This window comes from Gorilla gorilla, chromosome 1, assembly GCF_029281585.2.
Source record: "Gorilla gorilla gorilla isolate KB3781 chromosome 1, NHGRI_mGorGor1-v2.1_pri, whole genome shotgun sequence".
Taxonomy (NCBI): Eukaryota; Metazoa; Chordata; class Mammalia; order Primates; family Hominidae; genus Gorilla; species Gorilla gorilla.
In genome coordinates this window covers 211,406,223-211,422,104 of record NC_073224.2, presented here as the reverse complement: position 1 = coordinate 211,422,104, position 15,882 = coordinate 211,406,223, and the positions used below count along the sequence as shown (strand labels likewise).

Sequence of the window (15,882 nt, the reverse complement as noted above, 5' to 3'; positions counted from 1 at the left end):
TAGGCCACTTGTTTTCTACACATTCCCTGCTTTTTAAGGGAGCACATATTATGTGCCAGGCACTGCTGGGAAAGACAGAATAAACTATAAACCTGGTGTTGAGGCTACCACTTAAGTGATGTCAAGATGTCCTGAGGTGCCAACCAGCTGTCAGTGTGACTGTAACAAAGGCTTCAAATCTGTCAAGAAGTAAGGAAAAGTTTTGCTTGAGTTTTGTTTGGGTATTTCTGTTTTGGGAGTCACTGGATTATTTTAAAATGCTGCATATACAATAGAGGCATGGTGGATCTTTTAATACCAAACCAAGATTTTTTTTTTTTTTGAGACAGAGTTTTTCTCGTCGCCCAGGCTAGAGTGCAATGGTGCAATCTTGGCTCACTGTATCCTCCGCCTCCCGGGTTCAAGCGATTCTTCTGCCTCAGCCTCCTAAGTAGCTGGGATTACAGGCATGCATCACCATGCCTGGCTAAATTTTTTTGTATTTTTAGTAGAGACAGGGTCTTGCCCCGTTGGTCAGGCTGGTCCCGAACACCTGACCGCAGATGATCTGCCCACCTCGGCCTCCCAAAGTGCTGGGATTATAGGCGTGAGGCACCGCGCCTGGCCGATTTTTTTTTTTTTTTTTGAGACAGTCACTTTCTTTGCCCAGGCTGGAGTGCAATGGTGTGATCTCGGCTCGCTGCAACCTCCGCCTCCCGGGTTCAAGCGATTCTGCTTCAGCGTCTGAAGTAGCTGGAATTACAGGCACACACCACCGAGCCCAGCTAATTTCTAAAATTATTTATTTATTTATTTATTGAGGCAGAGTCTCGCTCTGTTGCCCAGGCTGGAGTGCAGTGGCATGATCTCGGCTCACTGCAACCTCCACCCCCCAAGTTCAAGTGATTTCCCAAGTTCAAGCGATTCTCCTGCCTCAGTCTCCCGAGTAGCTGGGACTACAGGCGCGTGCCACCATGCCTGGCTAATTTTTTTGTATTTGTAGTAAAGACGGGGTGTCACTATGTTGGCCAGACTGGTCTCCAACTCCTGACCACCTGATCCGCCCACCTCAGCCTCCCAAAGTGCTGAGATTACAGGTGTGAGCCACCGCACCCAGCAATTTATTTATTTACTTAGAGACTGAGTTTCGCTTTTATTACCCAGGCTGGAGTGCAGTGGTGCGATCTCAGCTCACTGCAACCTCCGCTTCCCAGGCTCAAGTGATTCTCCTGCCTCAGTAATCCCGAGTAGCTGGGATTACAGGCGTGCGCCACCATGCCCAGCTAATTTTTGTATTTTTAGTAGAGACGGGGTTTCACCATGTTGGCCAGGATGGTCTGGATCTCTTAACCTCGTGATCCACGTGCCTTGGCCTCCCAAAGTCCTGGTACAATAGGCATTAGCCACTGTGCCTGGCCAAACCAAGATTTTTTAACACAGTACCATCTCTAGAAATGCTTACTGAGGCCAAGCACGGTGGCTCATGCCTGTAATTCCAGCACTTTGGGAGGTCGAGGTGGGTGGATCACTTGAGGTCAGGAGTTCGAGACCAGCCTGGCCAACATGGTGAAACCCCATCTCTACTAAAAATAAAAAAACTAGCCAGGCGTGGTGGCACGTGCCTGTAATCCCAGCTACTGGGGAGGCTAAGGCAGGAGAATCGCTTGAACCCAGGAGGTGGAGGTTGCAGTGAACTGAAATCGCGCCATTGCACTCCAGCCTGGGTGAAGAAGCGAGACTCCATCTCAAAAAAAAAGGCTTACTGAGCCGCTTGTGTATTGTTTTCAGCAACTGATGTACTTATTTAACCATCATTAGTTGAACAGTAATAAAAAGTAGGGCATGCCCCACCACACCCAGCACTTTTTTTTTTTTTTTTTTTGAGACAGTGCCTTCTTTTTTTGCCCAGGCTGGAGTGCAGTGGCGCCACCTTGGCTCACTGCAGCAACTGCCTCTCAGGTTCCAGTGATTCTCCCGCCTCAGCCTCCCGGGTAGTTGGGATTACGGTCATGCGCCACTATGCCCGGTTAATTTTTATACTTTTAGTAGAAACAGGGTTTCATGCCTTACACAGTAACTCTTAACGATGACATATTACTGTAGATTTTCACAAGCATTTGACCCACAAAAATCACACACAGCTGACTTGTGCAATACAGTGGTCACTAGCCACATGTGGCTATTTACATTGAAATCAATTGGCTGGGTGTGGTGGCTTGTGCCTGTAATCTCAGCACTTTGGGAGGCCGAGGCGGGTGGATCACGAGGTCAGGAGATCGAGACCATCCTGGCTAATACAGTGAAACCCCCTCTCTACTAAAAATACAAAAAATTAGCCGGTCGTGGTGGCGGGCACATGTAGTCCCAGCTACTCAGGAGGTTGAGGCAGGAGAATAGCATGAACCCGGGAGGCAGAGCTTGCCGTGAGCCGAGATTGCGCCACTGCACTCCAGCCTGGGCGACAGCAAGACTGCATCTCAAAAAAAAAAAAAAAATCAATTAATATATATTTAAAACGAAATAAACTCAGTTTCGCCAGGCGTGGTGGCTCACACCTGTAATTCCAGCACTTTGGGAGGCCAAGGCAGACAGATCACTTGAGGTCAGGCGTTCGAGACCAGCCTGGCGAACATGGTGAAATCCTGTCTCTACTGAAAAAAAAATATATATATATATATAAAAATTAGCTGGGCATGGTGGTACATGCCTGTAATCCCAGCTACTCGGGAGTCTGAGGCAGGAAAATCACTTGAACCTGGGAGATGGAGGTTGCAGTGAGCTGATAACAGGCCATTGTACTCCAGCCTGGGTGACAGAGTGAGACTCCATCTCAAAACAAACAACAAAAAACTCAGTTTCAGTTGTACAAGCCACATTTCAAGTAGTCACGAGTGACAAGCTAGTACTTGTGGTATGGGACTGTGCAAATACAGCACATTTCCCATTGCAGAAAGTTAAAATGGACAGTGCTGACACAAAGAATCGGTGTGTGGTAACAGGAAAGTTTTATTAACACCAGGAGGATTATTGGATGTCAGAGACTTGGAAAAATGAATATGATATTTAAAAAATGTAATATGTGGCTCATGCCTGTAATCCTAGCACTTTGGCAGGCCGAGGCGGGCGGATCACTTGAGGTCAGGAGTTCAAAACCAGCTTGGCCATCATGGTGAAACCCCGTCTCTATGAAAAATACAAAAAATTAGCTGGGCATGGTGGTGTGCACCTGTAATCCCAGCTATTCTGGAGGTTGAGGCAGGAGAATTGCTTGAACCTGGGAGGCGGAGGTTGCAGTGAGCCAAGATTGTGCCACCACACTCCAGCCTGGGTGACAGAGCGAGACACCATCTCAAAATAAATTAGGCCTGGTGCGGTGGCTCATGCCTGTAATCCCGGCACTTTGGGAGGCCAAGGTGGGTGGATCACGAGGTCAGGAGTTCAAGACCAGCCAAGATGGTGAAACCCCATCTCTACAAATACAAAATCTCTAAAAAATACAAAAAAATTAGCCGGGTGTGGTGTTGAGTGCCTGTAATACCAGCTACTCGGGAGGCTGGGGCAGCAAATTGTTTGAACCTGGGAGGTGGAGGTTGCAGTGAGCCGCAGTTGCACCACTGCACTCCAGCCTGGGCGACAGAGCAAGACCTCATCTGAAAAAAAATAAATAGGCCGGGCGCGGTGGCTCATGCCTGTAATCCCAGCACTATGGGAGGCCGAGGTGGGCGGATCACGAAGTCAGTAGATCGAGATCATCCTGGCTAACAGTGAAACCCCATCTCTACTGAAAATACAAAAAAATTAGCCGGGCATGGTGGCGGGCGCCTGTAGTCCCAGCTACTTGGGAGGCTGAGGCAGGAGAATGGTGTGAACCCAGGAGGCGGAGCTTGCAGTGAGCCAAGATAGCACCATTGCACTCCAGCCTGGGTGACAGAGCAAGACTCCATCTCAAAAATAAAAATAAATAAATAAAAATAAAAAATAAAAGTAAATTTAAGAAAAATGTAAGGCCGGGCATGGTAGCTCACGCCTGTAATCCCAACACTTTGGGAGGCTGAGGTGGGCAGATCACAAGGTCAGGAGATCGAGACCATCTTGGCTAATACAGTGAAACCCCAACTCTACTAAAAATAGAAAAAATTAGCCGGGTGTGGTGATGGGTGTCTGTAGTCCCAGCTACTCGGGAGGCTGAGGCAGGAGAATGGTGTGAACCCAGGAGGCGGAGCTTGCAGTAAGCCGAGATCGCGCTACTGCACTCCAGCCTGGGCAACAGAGCAAGACTCCATCTCAAAAAAAGAAAAAAAAATATATATATATATATGTATGTACTCTTTTTTCTTGAACTTGTAGTTTTGATGCAGGCACTATATTTTAATATTTGCTTTGCGAAAAGTACTTGTATGTCTGCTACTCCAGCCCCAAAAAAATCCTTTGGAATTATATTTATTGGAGTTTTCCCACTCAGCAATATAATATAGCACGGTGAAAGTACCTCTTTTTTTTTTTTTTTTTTTTTGAGACAGTGTCTTACTCTGTTACCCAGGCTGGAGTGCAGTGGCATGATCACCACTCACTGCAGCCTTGACTTCCCCAGGTTCAGGTGATCCTCCCACCTCAGCCTCCCAAGTAGCTGGGACCATAGGCGTGTGTCACCACACTTGGCTAATTTTTGTATTTTTTTGTAGCTACAGGGTTTTGCCATGATGTACGGGCTGGTGTCGAACTCCTGGACTCAAGTGATCTGCCTACCTCGGCCTCCCAAAATGTTGGGATTACAGGCGTGAGCCACTACACCTACAAAAGTACCTCGTTATTGGTCAGGTGCGGTGGTCACACCTGTGTAGGGACCAGCCCTACAGGGCCTGTGGGTTTTTCTCCACGTGTGTGGAGACCAGAGATTGTAGAAATAAAGACACAAGACAAAGAGATAGAAGAAAAGATAGCTGGACTGGGCGCGGTGGCTCACGCCTGTAATCCCAGCACTTTGGGAGGCCAAGGTGGGCGGATCACAAGGTCAGGAGATCATAGCCATCCTGGCTAACACGGTGAAACCCCGACTCTACTAAAAGTACAAAAAGAAATTAGTCGGGCGTGGTGGCGGGTGCCTGTAGTCCCAGCTACTCAGGAGGCTGAGGCAGGAGAATGGCGTGAACCCGGGAGGTGGAGCTTGCAGTGAGCCGAGATCACACCACTGTACTCCAGTCTGGGCAACAGAGCGAGACTCTTGTCTCAAAAAAAAAAAAAAAGGCAACTGGGCCCCAGGGACTACTACCACCAAGATGCGGAGACTGGTAGTGGCCCTGAATGCCTGGCTGTGCTGTTATTTATTGTATACAAGGCCAGGGGGCAGGGTAAGGAGTGTCAGTCATCTCCATTGATAGGTAACGGTCACGCGAGTCACGTGTCCACCAGACGGGTGGGGGGGCCCTTCCCTGTTTGGTAGCCAAGGCGGAGAGAGAGAGGGGACAGCGTACGTCATTATTTCTTCTATGCATTTCTCTGAGAGATCAAAGACTTTAATATTCTCACTAATTCTGCTACTGCTATCTAGAAGGCGGAGCCAGGTGTACAGAGCGGAACATGAAAGTGGACCAGGAGCATGACCGCTGAAGCACAGCATCACAGGGAGACGTTTAGGCCTCCGGATGGCTACAGGCAGGCTTGACTGATGTCAGGCCTTCCACAAGAGGTGGTGGAGCAGAGTCTTCTCTAACTCCCCAGGGGAAAGGGAGACTCCCGTTCCCGGTCTGCTAAGTAATGGGTAATGGGTGCCTTCCCAGGCACTGGCGCTACTGCTAGGCCAAGGTCTGCTAAGTAACGGGTGCCTTCCTGGGCACTGGCGTTACCGCCCTTTAGTGGCCCTGTCCGGGTGTGACAGAGGGCTCACACTCTTATCTTCCGGTCACTTCTCACCGTGTCCCTTCAGCTCCTATCTCTGTATGGCCTGGTTTTTCCTAGGTTATAATTGTAGAACAGATATTATTATAATATTGGAATAAAGAGTAATGCTACAAAGTAATGATTGATAATATTCATATAAAATCATGTCTATATTCTATGTCTAATATACCTATTCTTATTTTAAGGATTTTCTTTATTATACTGGAACAGCTTGTGCCTTCAGTCTCTCGCCTCAGCAGCTGGGTGGCTTGCCGCCCACATACCTGTAATCCCAGCACTTAGGGAGGCTGAGGTGGGTGGCTCACCTGAGGTCAGGAGTTCAAGACCAGCCTGGCCAACATGGTGAAACCCTGTATCTACTAAATCTACTAAAAATATAACAAATTAGCTGGGTATGGTGGCATGCAGCTGTAGTCCCAGCTACTCAGGAGGCTGAGGCTCGAGAATCACTTGAACCCAGGAGGGAGAGGTTGCGGTGAGCTCAAATTGTGCCACTGCCCTCCAGCCTGGGTGACAGAGCGAGACTGTCTCAAAAAAAAAAAAAAGAGAAAACAGTACCTCCATTTTTTTTTTTTTTTTGGAGACTCTGTCTCCCGGGCTGGAGTGCAGCGGGTGCGATCTCGGCTCACTGTAACCTTCACCTCCTGGGTTCAAGCGATTCTCCTGCCTCAGCCTCTTGAGTAGCTAGGAGTCCAGGCGTGCACCACCATGCCCGGCTAATTTTTTTGTATTTCTAGTAGAGACGGGGTTTCGCCATGTTGGCCAAGCTGGTCTCGAACTCCTGACCTCAAGTGATCCAACTGCCTCGGCTTCCCAAAGTGTTGGGATTATAGGCGTGAGCCACCATGCCCGGCCAGTATCTCATTCTTAATAGCTCATATGCATTGGGACTTCAAGTAGGGTAGGCATTGTATTGAGCACTTTACATGCAATAGCTTGTTTAATCCTCACGTCACCTACTATCCTTCAGGGAACAGTCCCTGCCAGTTGAAGTGACTTGCTTGAGGTCAGGAGGCTACCAAGTGCATAGTCTATTCAGCCTCCACCTGAGCCCAGAACCTCAGTATTTTTTCCTCATATCATACCTAAGAGTTATAAAGTTCCCTAGATGTTTTATGTATATTAGAACAGTGCCAGCCACGTAGTAAATGCTATACAATTCTTTGCTATTATGATTATTTTACATTTTATATTCCCTGTAGTTAATAATTGCCTTGTTTTTAATGTACTTTGTTTTGTTTGTATAAGTATCATTAATTCAGTTCGAATATAGCAGAAGTATAAATGTTTTGGGTGTTCAAACACATCACCTACTTTCAATTTTATCTTTTCCTCCGTCCTCTCCCAACCTGGATTAGTTACCCCGAAATAAATGTAATGTAATACAACATATGGCTGTGCTATAAATAATACTTACGGTCATAATAATGTGGATGTTCAACAGTGCTTTAACAAAATATCATCAGGAAGGCTGGGCACGGTGGCTCATGCCTGTAATCCCAGCATTTTGGGAAGCCGAGGTGGGAGGATTCCATGAAGGCAGTAGTTTGAGACCAGCCTGGGCAACATAGTGAGACATCCCCCTGCACCCAATCTCTACCAAAAAAAAATTATGGGTGTGGTGGTGCACACCTGTAGACCCAGCTATTGAGGGCAGGGAGGCTGAGGTGGGAGGACTGCTTGAGCCCAGGATATCCAAGCTGCAGGGGCTGTGATTATAACACTGTACTCCAGCCTGGGTGACAGAGCAAGACCCTGTTTTTTAAAAAGTTGGGGTACGGTGGCTCACGCCAGTAATCCCAGCACTTTAGGAGACCGAGGCGGGTGGATCACCTAAGGTCAGGAGTTCAAGGCCAGCCTGATCAACATGGTGAAACCCCATCTCTACTAAAACTACAAAAATTAGCTGGGTGTGGTGACGGGTGCCTGTAGTTCCAGCTACTCCGGAGGCTGAGACAGGAGAATCGTTTGAACCTGGGAGGCAGAGGTTGCAGTGAGCGGAGACCCTGCCATTGCACTCCAACCTAGGCGACACGGCGAGACTCTGTCTCAAAAACACAAAAGAGGCCGAGCACGATGGCTCATGCCTGTAATTCCAGCACTTTGGGAGGCCGAAGTGGGCAGATCACCTGAGGTTGGGAGTTTCAGACCAGCCTGACCAACTTGGAGAAACCCCGTCTCTACTAAAACTACAAAATTAGCTGGGCATGGTGGCGCATGCCTGTAATCCTAGCTACTCAGGAGGCTGAGGCAGGAGAATCGCTTGAACCCGGGAGGAGGAGATTGAAGTGAGCCAAGATCACACCATTGCACTTCAGCCTGGGCAACAAGAGCGAAACTCCATCTCAAAAAAAAAAAAAAAAAAAAAAAAGCCAGGTGCAGTGGTTCACGCCTGTAATCTCAGTACTTTGGGAGGCTGAGGTGGGCAGATCACGAGGTCAGGAGATTGAGACCATCCTGGCTAACATGGTGAAACCCCGTCTCTACTAAAAAAATACAAAAAATTAGCCGGGCGTGGTGGCGGGTGCCTGTAGTCCCAGCTACTCAGGAGGCTGAGGCAGGAGAATGGCGTGAACCTGGGAGACAGAGCTTGCAGTAAGCCGAGATCGCGCCACTGCACACTCCAGCCTGGGTGACAGAGCAAGACTCTGTCTCGAAAAAAAAAAAAAGAAAGAAAACATAGGAGATGGAGAGATAAGTGTCTATGTATATGGGGAGGGGGCAGCCACTAAATACCTGAAACTGCAAGTAAAAAAGTAGTGTAGTAGAAAGTATATATTTTAAAATACACAGGTAGGTTCTAGGAAAAAGACTTGGAAATAGTCGACTCAAGGGAGTGGGAATTCGGGGGCAGAGGGTAAGAGACCACTGTCTCTTTCCATTTTTTTAAGACAGAGTGTCTCTCTGTCCCCCAGGCTGGAGTGCAGTGGCATGATCTTGGTTCACTGCAGCCTCCGCCTCCTGGGCTCAAGCAATTCTCATGCCTCAGCCTCCTGAGTAGCTGGGATTACAGGCACGTGCCACCATGCCCAGCTAATTTTTGTATTTTTAGTGGAGATGGGGTTTCACCATGTTGGCCAGGCTGGTCTCAAACTCCTGACCTCAGGTGATCTGCCTGCCTCGGCTTCCCAAAGTGCTGGGATTACAGGTGTGAGCCCCTGCACCTGGCCAAAAATAAATTTTTTTAATAAAGAGCACAGCACAGTGACTGGCAAATAATACTAAATTAATAGCTGTCAGTTATAATTTTAAGGCTTCCAACTGCCATGTTGGAGGAATTACTGAATGCTAGGCATTGGGCCAACTACTTTCCCAACTTATTTTTTTCCTCACAACCACCCTGTGGGGCAAGTAAGCACTATCCACATTAGGCCCAGAAGTTAAATAAATAATTAGCAAGAGGTGGGGCTGAGATTATGCTCCATTTGTTTGAATCTACAGCCAAAATGCCTAACCACTACACTACTATTGCAGTGATGGTAGGATACAGCCAGAAATATGGCAACTCGTGGTTGAACCTCAGGTTTTCAGACTGATGAGTCTTTGGCTTGAGAGCACAACATCCTAAGTTGAGGATGTATAGACTGGTAGGAAAGGACTTTGGGTGCCCATTAGTCCAGAGGGAGCCCCAGAAAGTGGCCTTAAAACACTTGGAGTGGGTTTCACTGTCAGAGATGCCAATTACTACATACAGAAGAAGCTTTCCATACTGATGACTGGGCACCAAAGTAAGTCAGAGGCCTGGGATACTCCCAGAGTAGGAGCATCTCAAAATTAAACTGTCTGGATTGTCTAGCCATCTAAATCGTGTTTATGATGGCACACTGTGGGCAGGTCACTGTTCTGGGACTAGTCAGAACTCCAGGTGATTTGGAGTAGGGTAGTGGGACTCAAGAAAATAGAGGCCGGGAGCAGTGGCTCACACCTGTATTCCCAGCACTTTGGGAGGCCCAAACAGGTGGTTCACCTGAGGTCAAGAGTTCAAGACCAGCCTGGCCAACATGGTGAAACCCCATCTCTACTGAAAATACGAAAATTAGCTGGGCGTGGTGGCGCCAGCCTGTAATCCTAGCTACTTGGGAGGCTGAGGCAGGAGGATCGCTTGAACCCAGGAGTCAAAGGTTGCAGTGACCAGGATAGCACCACTGCACATCAGCCTGGGCAACAGGAGCAAAACTTCGTCTCAAAAATAAATAAATAAATAAATAAAAATAGAGTGACAGAACTTGGGGACTGATTGGTTGCCAGATGACAAGGTTACTCCAATTTATACTCCCTTTAATTCTTCCCACCTCCCACCCCAGGGCCCTATATGGGAATGAGGGAAGAATCCCATTCCGGCTCCAACAAGTCTCACGTTTTTCAGACTGGTAAATGTGGAGTGAGGGAATGGCTTGCACAGAGCAGTGGCTTGCCCTGGGTCACAGTGAGACAGTAAGAACAGGGCTTGGCTTCAGCTCACCAAGACTAGAGCAGCAGTTCCCAACCTTTTTTGGCACCAGGGACTGGTTTTGTGGAAGACAATTTCCACGGACAGGGGATGGTTTGGGGATGACTCAAGCGCATTACATTTATTGTGCACTTTATTATTATTAATGTAACGTTCTAATATATAATGAAATGATTATATAACTCACCATAATGTAGAATCAGTGGGAGCCCTGAGCTTGTTTTCCTGCAACTAGACAGTCCCCTCTGGGGGTGTTGGGAGACAGTGACAGATCATCAGGTATTAGATTCTCATAAGGAGGCCAGGCATGGTGGCTGACGCCTGTAATCTCAACACTTGGAAAGGCTGAGGCAGATGGATCACCTGAGGACAGGAGTTTGAGACCAGCCTGGCCAACATGGCGAAACCCCGTCTCTATTAAAAATACAAAAAAATTGGTGGGCATCGTGGCTCACGCCTGTAATGCCAGCACTTTGGGAGGCTGAGGTGGGCAGATCATGAGGTCAGGAGATTGAGATCATCCTGGCTAACATGGTGAAATCCCGTCTCTACTAAAAATACAAAAATCTAGCCGGGCATGGTAGTGGGTGCCTGTAGTCCCAGCTACTTGGGAGGCTGAGGCAGGAGACTGGCGTGAACCTGGGAGGCGGAGCTTGCAGTAAGCTGAGATCACACCACTGCACTCCAGCCAGGGCGAGAGCGAGACTCTGTCTCAAAAGAAAAAACAAAAACCCACACCACCATACCCACTAACTCTGAGGCTTTAGTCATGTAAAGAAAAATAGCCATTATATATTGTTCTTTTGTGCTCTTATAATGTGTAACCATGCCCTTTACTTAAAGAATTCCAGGATCTACAAAAAAAAGAAAGAAGAAAAAAGAAGCCAGGCGTGGTGGCTCACGCCTGTAATCGCAGCACTTTGGGAGGCCACGGTGGGGGGGATCATGAGGTCAGGAGTTCTAGACCAGCCTGGCCAACATAGTGAAACCCTGCCTCTCCTAAATATACAAAAAAAAAAAAAAACTAGCCAGGCATGGTGGCAGGTGGCTGTAATCCGTCTCAAACAAAAAAAAAAAAAAAAAAAAAAAAGAAAGAAAAGAAAAAAGAGGCTGGGCGCTGTGGCTCACACCTAGAATCCCAGCACTTTGGGAGGCCAAGGCAGGAGGATCGCTTGAGCCTAGGAGTCCAAAATGAGCTTGGCCAACATAGTGAGCTCTCCTCTCTGCAAAAAAAAAAAAAAAAAAAAAAAAAATTAGCCAGGTGTGGGGATGCACACCTGTAGTCCCAGCTACTCTGGAGGCTGAGGCAGGAGGATCAATTGAGTCCGGGAGTTTGAGGCTGCAATGAGCCAAGATTGTGCCAATGCGCTCCAGCCTGGGCGACAGAGAGAGACCCTCTCTCAGAATGACTGACCAACTGAATAAATAAATAAATAAAATAAAAATAATTCTAGGATCTGGCCTTAGGAAATCCAAATTATCCAACCAAGGTTGTGGAATGTCTCATCTCAGGAAGAAATGCTGAAAACTTCATTTACAGCCTTGTTGCTGACAGCCAAACTACCAGGTAGCCCAGTACTCAAGATAATCATTGGCTGGGCGCGATGGGTGGCTCACGCCTGTAATCCCAGCACTTTGGGAGGCCGAGGTGGGTGGATCACCTCAGGTCAGGAGTTCGAGACCAGCCTGACCAACATGGTGAAACCCCGTCTCTACTGAAAATACAAAAATTAGCTGTGCCTGGTGGTGGGCGCCTGTAATCCCAGCTACTCAGGAGGCGAAGCAGGAGAATAGCTAGAACCCAGGAGGCTAGGTTCTAGCTATTCTGAGCCGAGATTGTGCCATTGCACTCCAGCCTGGGCGACAAAGGAAGACTCCGTCTCAAAAAAAAAAAAAAAAGATAATCATTATAACAGGATATGCTGACCTTCATACCCCACCCTCATGAGCTTTGTCCCGCCCAGCCTGTAAACCCTACACTTGATATCACTTTCCGTGCTTTGCCCAATAAAAAATCTCAACCAGCTCTTTTCGGAGAGTCAGGGAATTCTCGCTCTCTTGTGCTGCCTCCCTTATACCCAGGCATAAGCTCCAATGAAGACTTGTCTGGGAAAACTTTTTTGGCCTCATGTTAATTTCTGTTGCATTGAGAGCCCAAGAACCCCTGGTAACAACAGGGAGGTAGTGGAACCGGGTTGTCCAGAGGGATATTTTCACTTTTTTGGATGCACTTGTATCTGCAGTTTTTTACAACGAGCATATATTAATGTTGTAATTATGTGTGTGTTTGTGTGTGTGTGTACATGTGTATGTTTTTTGTTTTTTTTTTTTTAATTTGAGACAGAGTCTCACTCTGTCGCCCAGGCTGGAGTGCAGTGGCGCGATCTCGGCTCACTGCAGCCTCTGCCTCCCGGGTTCAAGTGATTCTCCTGTCTCAGCCACCTGAATAGCTGGGACTACAAGTGCACACCATCATACCTGGCTAATTTCTGTATTTTTAGTAGAGACGGGGTTTCACCATGTTGGCCAGGATGGTCTCGATCTCCTGACCTCGTGATCCGCCCACCTCGGCCTCCCAAAGTGTTGGGATTACAGGCGTGAGCCACCGCGCCCGGCCTTGTTTTCTAAATATGTAAAGTCAGAAATTAACCCAAGTAACGAGCATACATATATCTATGTGTGTGTGTGTGTGTGTGTGTATATGTGTGTATATGTATATATATGTGTGGTGTATATATGTGTATTATGTGTGTATATGTGTATACATGTGTATATACATGTGTATGTGTGTGTATATATATATGGAGTCTTGCTCTGTCGCCAGGCTGCGGTGCAATGGCGCTATCTCGGCTCACTGCAACCTCTGCCCCCTGGATTTAAGCGATTCTCCTGCCTCAGTCTCCCGAGTAGCTGCGACTACCAGCGCGCGCCACCACGCCCGCTAATTTTCGTACTTTTAGTAGAGAGGGGGTTTCCCCCTGTTGGCGAGGATGGTCTCGATTTCTTCACCTCGTGATCCGCCCGCCTCGGCCTCCTAAAGTGCTGGGATTACAGGCGTGAGCCACCGTGCCCAGCCCTAACGAGCATATATTAATGTTGTAATTATATGTGTCTGTGTGTGTGTGGTTTTGTTTTCTATATAAAGTCAGACGAGTGTGTGTGTGTAGTTTTGTTTGTTTTCTAAATATATAAAGTCAGAAATAAACCCAAGTAATCCAGCCGCCTGGGCCAGGTGGTATCTGGCCCGCCCCATTCCAGCCTGAACTCCGCCCACCGCGATCCGGAAGCCTCGCGCCCAGTGGGTTGCAGAAAAAACCCGGAGCTGAACACACGGCCCGACCCGGGCCGCTGCGCTCGGGAGCCTGCGCAGAAGCCGTCGGAGGCGCATGCTCTGTAGCGGTCTCCGCAGCCAGGATTGGCGCCCGCGCGGGCCTTCGAGCCCCGCCCGCAGAGCCCCGCCCGCAAGGCCCCACCCCGGTGCGCGGGTATGGCGGCCAGCCTGTGGATGGGCGACGTGAGTGAGGGCAGCCGTCCGGGGTCTGAAGACAAGGAAGCATCTCGGTTTCTCGAGGGAGGAAGGATCTGAGTGGGAGGGGACTTGGGATCCCAGGAAGGGGAGACGTGTGACGGGGGTTCTTTTTGGTGACACAGAAGCGGGTTCCAGCATCTAAGTGAAGAGGCTGAGTCCGTGAGGCTAGGGGTCCTGGGGCCCCACCTGGGTTCGTGGGAGGGAAAGGTGGTGCTTTGGGGACATAGAATGGGAGCAATCCAAGGACTGAGGCGCGCTGTTCTGGGACCGGAGGAGTGGGGTTTCTAGGTCCAAGGGGAGGCTCCCTAAAGGGGGGCAGGCTTGAACCAAAAGAGCTGGGGTTTCAGGCCGCTCAGTGGAGGCGAACCTCGCCCCTCGCTCCCCCAGCGGCGCGTAGCCAGCCCTGGGCTGAAAGGGAGGGGTTCTGGAACCCGGAGTGGGAAGCCTGGCGGCCTGAGCCGCTGTGCTCTTGTTTTTACGCAGCTGGAACCCTACATGGATGAGAACTTCATCTCCAGAGCCTTTGCCACCATGGGGGAGACCGTAATGAGCGTCAAAATTATCCGAAACCGCCTCACTGGGTAAGTCTCATCTCAGGTCTCTCTTAATACATCTCGTTGCAGCTGTCATGTACGAGAATGTAAACATCGTAGTCATGGCTTCTCACTACCCCTAGTAATAGTCACTGTAAAATTATAACAGCTAACATTTTGAGGTCCCAATGAGTGGAAGGATGGCATGTAGCTTAAGGGTAGGACTTGCCAGGCGTTGTGACTCACTCCTGTAATCCCAGCACTTTGGGAGGCTGAGGTGGGTGGATCACCTGAGGTCAGGAGTTTGAGACCAGCCTGGCCAACATGGTGAAACCCCGTCTCTACTAAAAATACAAAAATTAGCCGGGTGTGGTAGCAGGCACCTGTAACCCCAGCTACTCGGGAGGCTGAGGCATGAGAATCACTTGAACCCGGGAGGCGGAGGTTGCAGTGAGCTGAGATCGTGCCACTGTACTTCAGCCTGGACAACAAGAGCATAACAATGTCTCAAAAAAAAGAAAACAAAAAAAAAAACAACGCAGGACTCAAGCGAGACTGGGTTTGAAAGCTATTTCTACTGTATGACCTTGGGTATGTTACTTAACTGCTCTGTCTCATTCACTTTGAGTATAAAAATGGAAATAATAACAGCACCTACCTCCTAGAGTTATGGTGAGGATTAAATGAGTTAATTCACATTCATCATTAGGACAGTGTATGGCATATAGCATATGCTCAGTAAGTATAGTCAGATTATGATCTGCTGAGTAATAAGCAGTTTACATCCATTATCTCCTTAAAACCTCAGAAACTTCTGAGGTAGGTAAATACTATTATGAAGAGGCTTAATAACTTGAAGAGTTACAATAAATAGCCGGGCGCAGTGGCTCTCGCCTGTAATCCTAGCACTTTGGGAGGCCGAGGCAGGCGGATCATGAGGTCAGGAGATTGAGACCACCCTGGCTAACACTGTGAAACCCCATCTCTACTAAAAATACAGAAAAAATTAGCTGGGCATGGTGGCGGGCACTTGTAGTCTCAGCTACTTGGGGGGCTGAGGCAGGAGAATGGCGTGAACCCAGGAGGCGGAGCTTGCAGTGAGCCGAGATCGCGCCACTGCACTCCAGCCTGGGTGACAGACTGAGACTCTGTCTCAAAAAAAAAAAAAAAAGAGTTATAATAAATAACAAGTCAGGACTTGAATTCGAGTCTATCCTGAAAGCTCATGAGGGCCCTTAACTCTTATGCCATTCATTTAAAAAATTGTGGAGGCTGGGTGCGGTGCCTCATGCCTGTAATCCCAGCACTTTGGGAGGCGAGAAGGGTGGATCACCTGAGGTCAGGAGTTGGAGACCAGCCTGACCAACATGGAGAAACCCTGTCTCTACCAAAAATTAGCCAGGCGTGGTGGTGCATGCCTGTAATCCCAGCTACCTGGGAGGCTGAGGCAGGAGAATCGCTTGAACTTGGGAGGCAGAGGTTGTAGTGAGCCG

The 15,882-nt window shown here is 48.5% G+C and overlaps 1 protein-coding gene across 3 annotated transcripts in view; it reads left to right on the top strand.

Moving 5' to 3' along the window:
• The first annotated feature begins 13,684 nt into the window (after positions 1-13,684).
• Positions 13,685-15,882, top strand: part of TRNAU1AP (tRNA selenocysteine 1 associated protein 1) — a 29,796-nt gene continuing 27,598 nt past the window's right edge. The window contains exons 1-2 of one of the 3 annotated variants that reach the window (XM_004025307.5): positions 13,685-13,841; positions 14,340-14,437. In XM_004025307.5, coding sequence (XP_004025356.1) covers positions 13,815-13,841; positions 14,340-14,437 — 125 coding nt within the window. In that variant the 5' untranslated portion in view covers positions 13,685-13,814. Of the gene's footprint in view, positions 13,842-13,869; positions 13,889-13,914; positions 14,012-14,339; positions 14,438-15,882 lie in introns of those variants that run through there. The other 2 variants (XM_063701140.1, XM_019013793.4) reach the window with 2 other exon arrangements.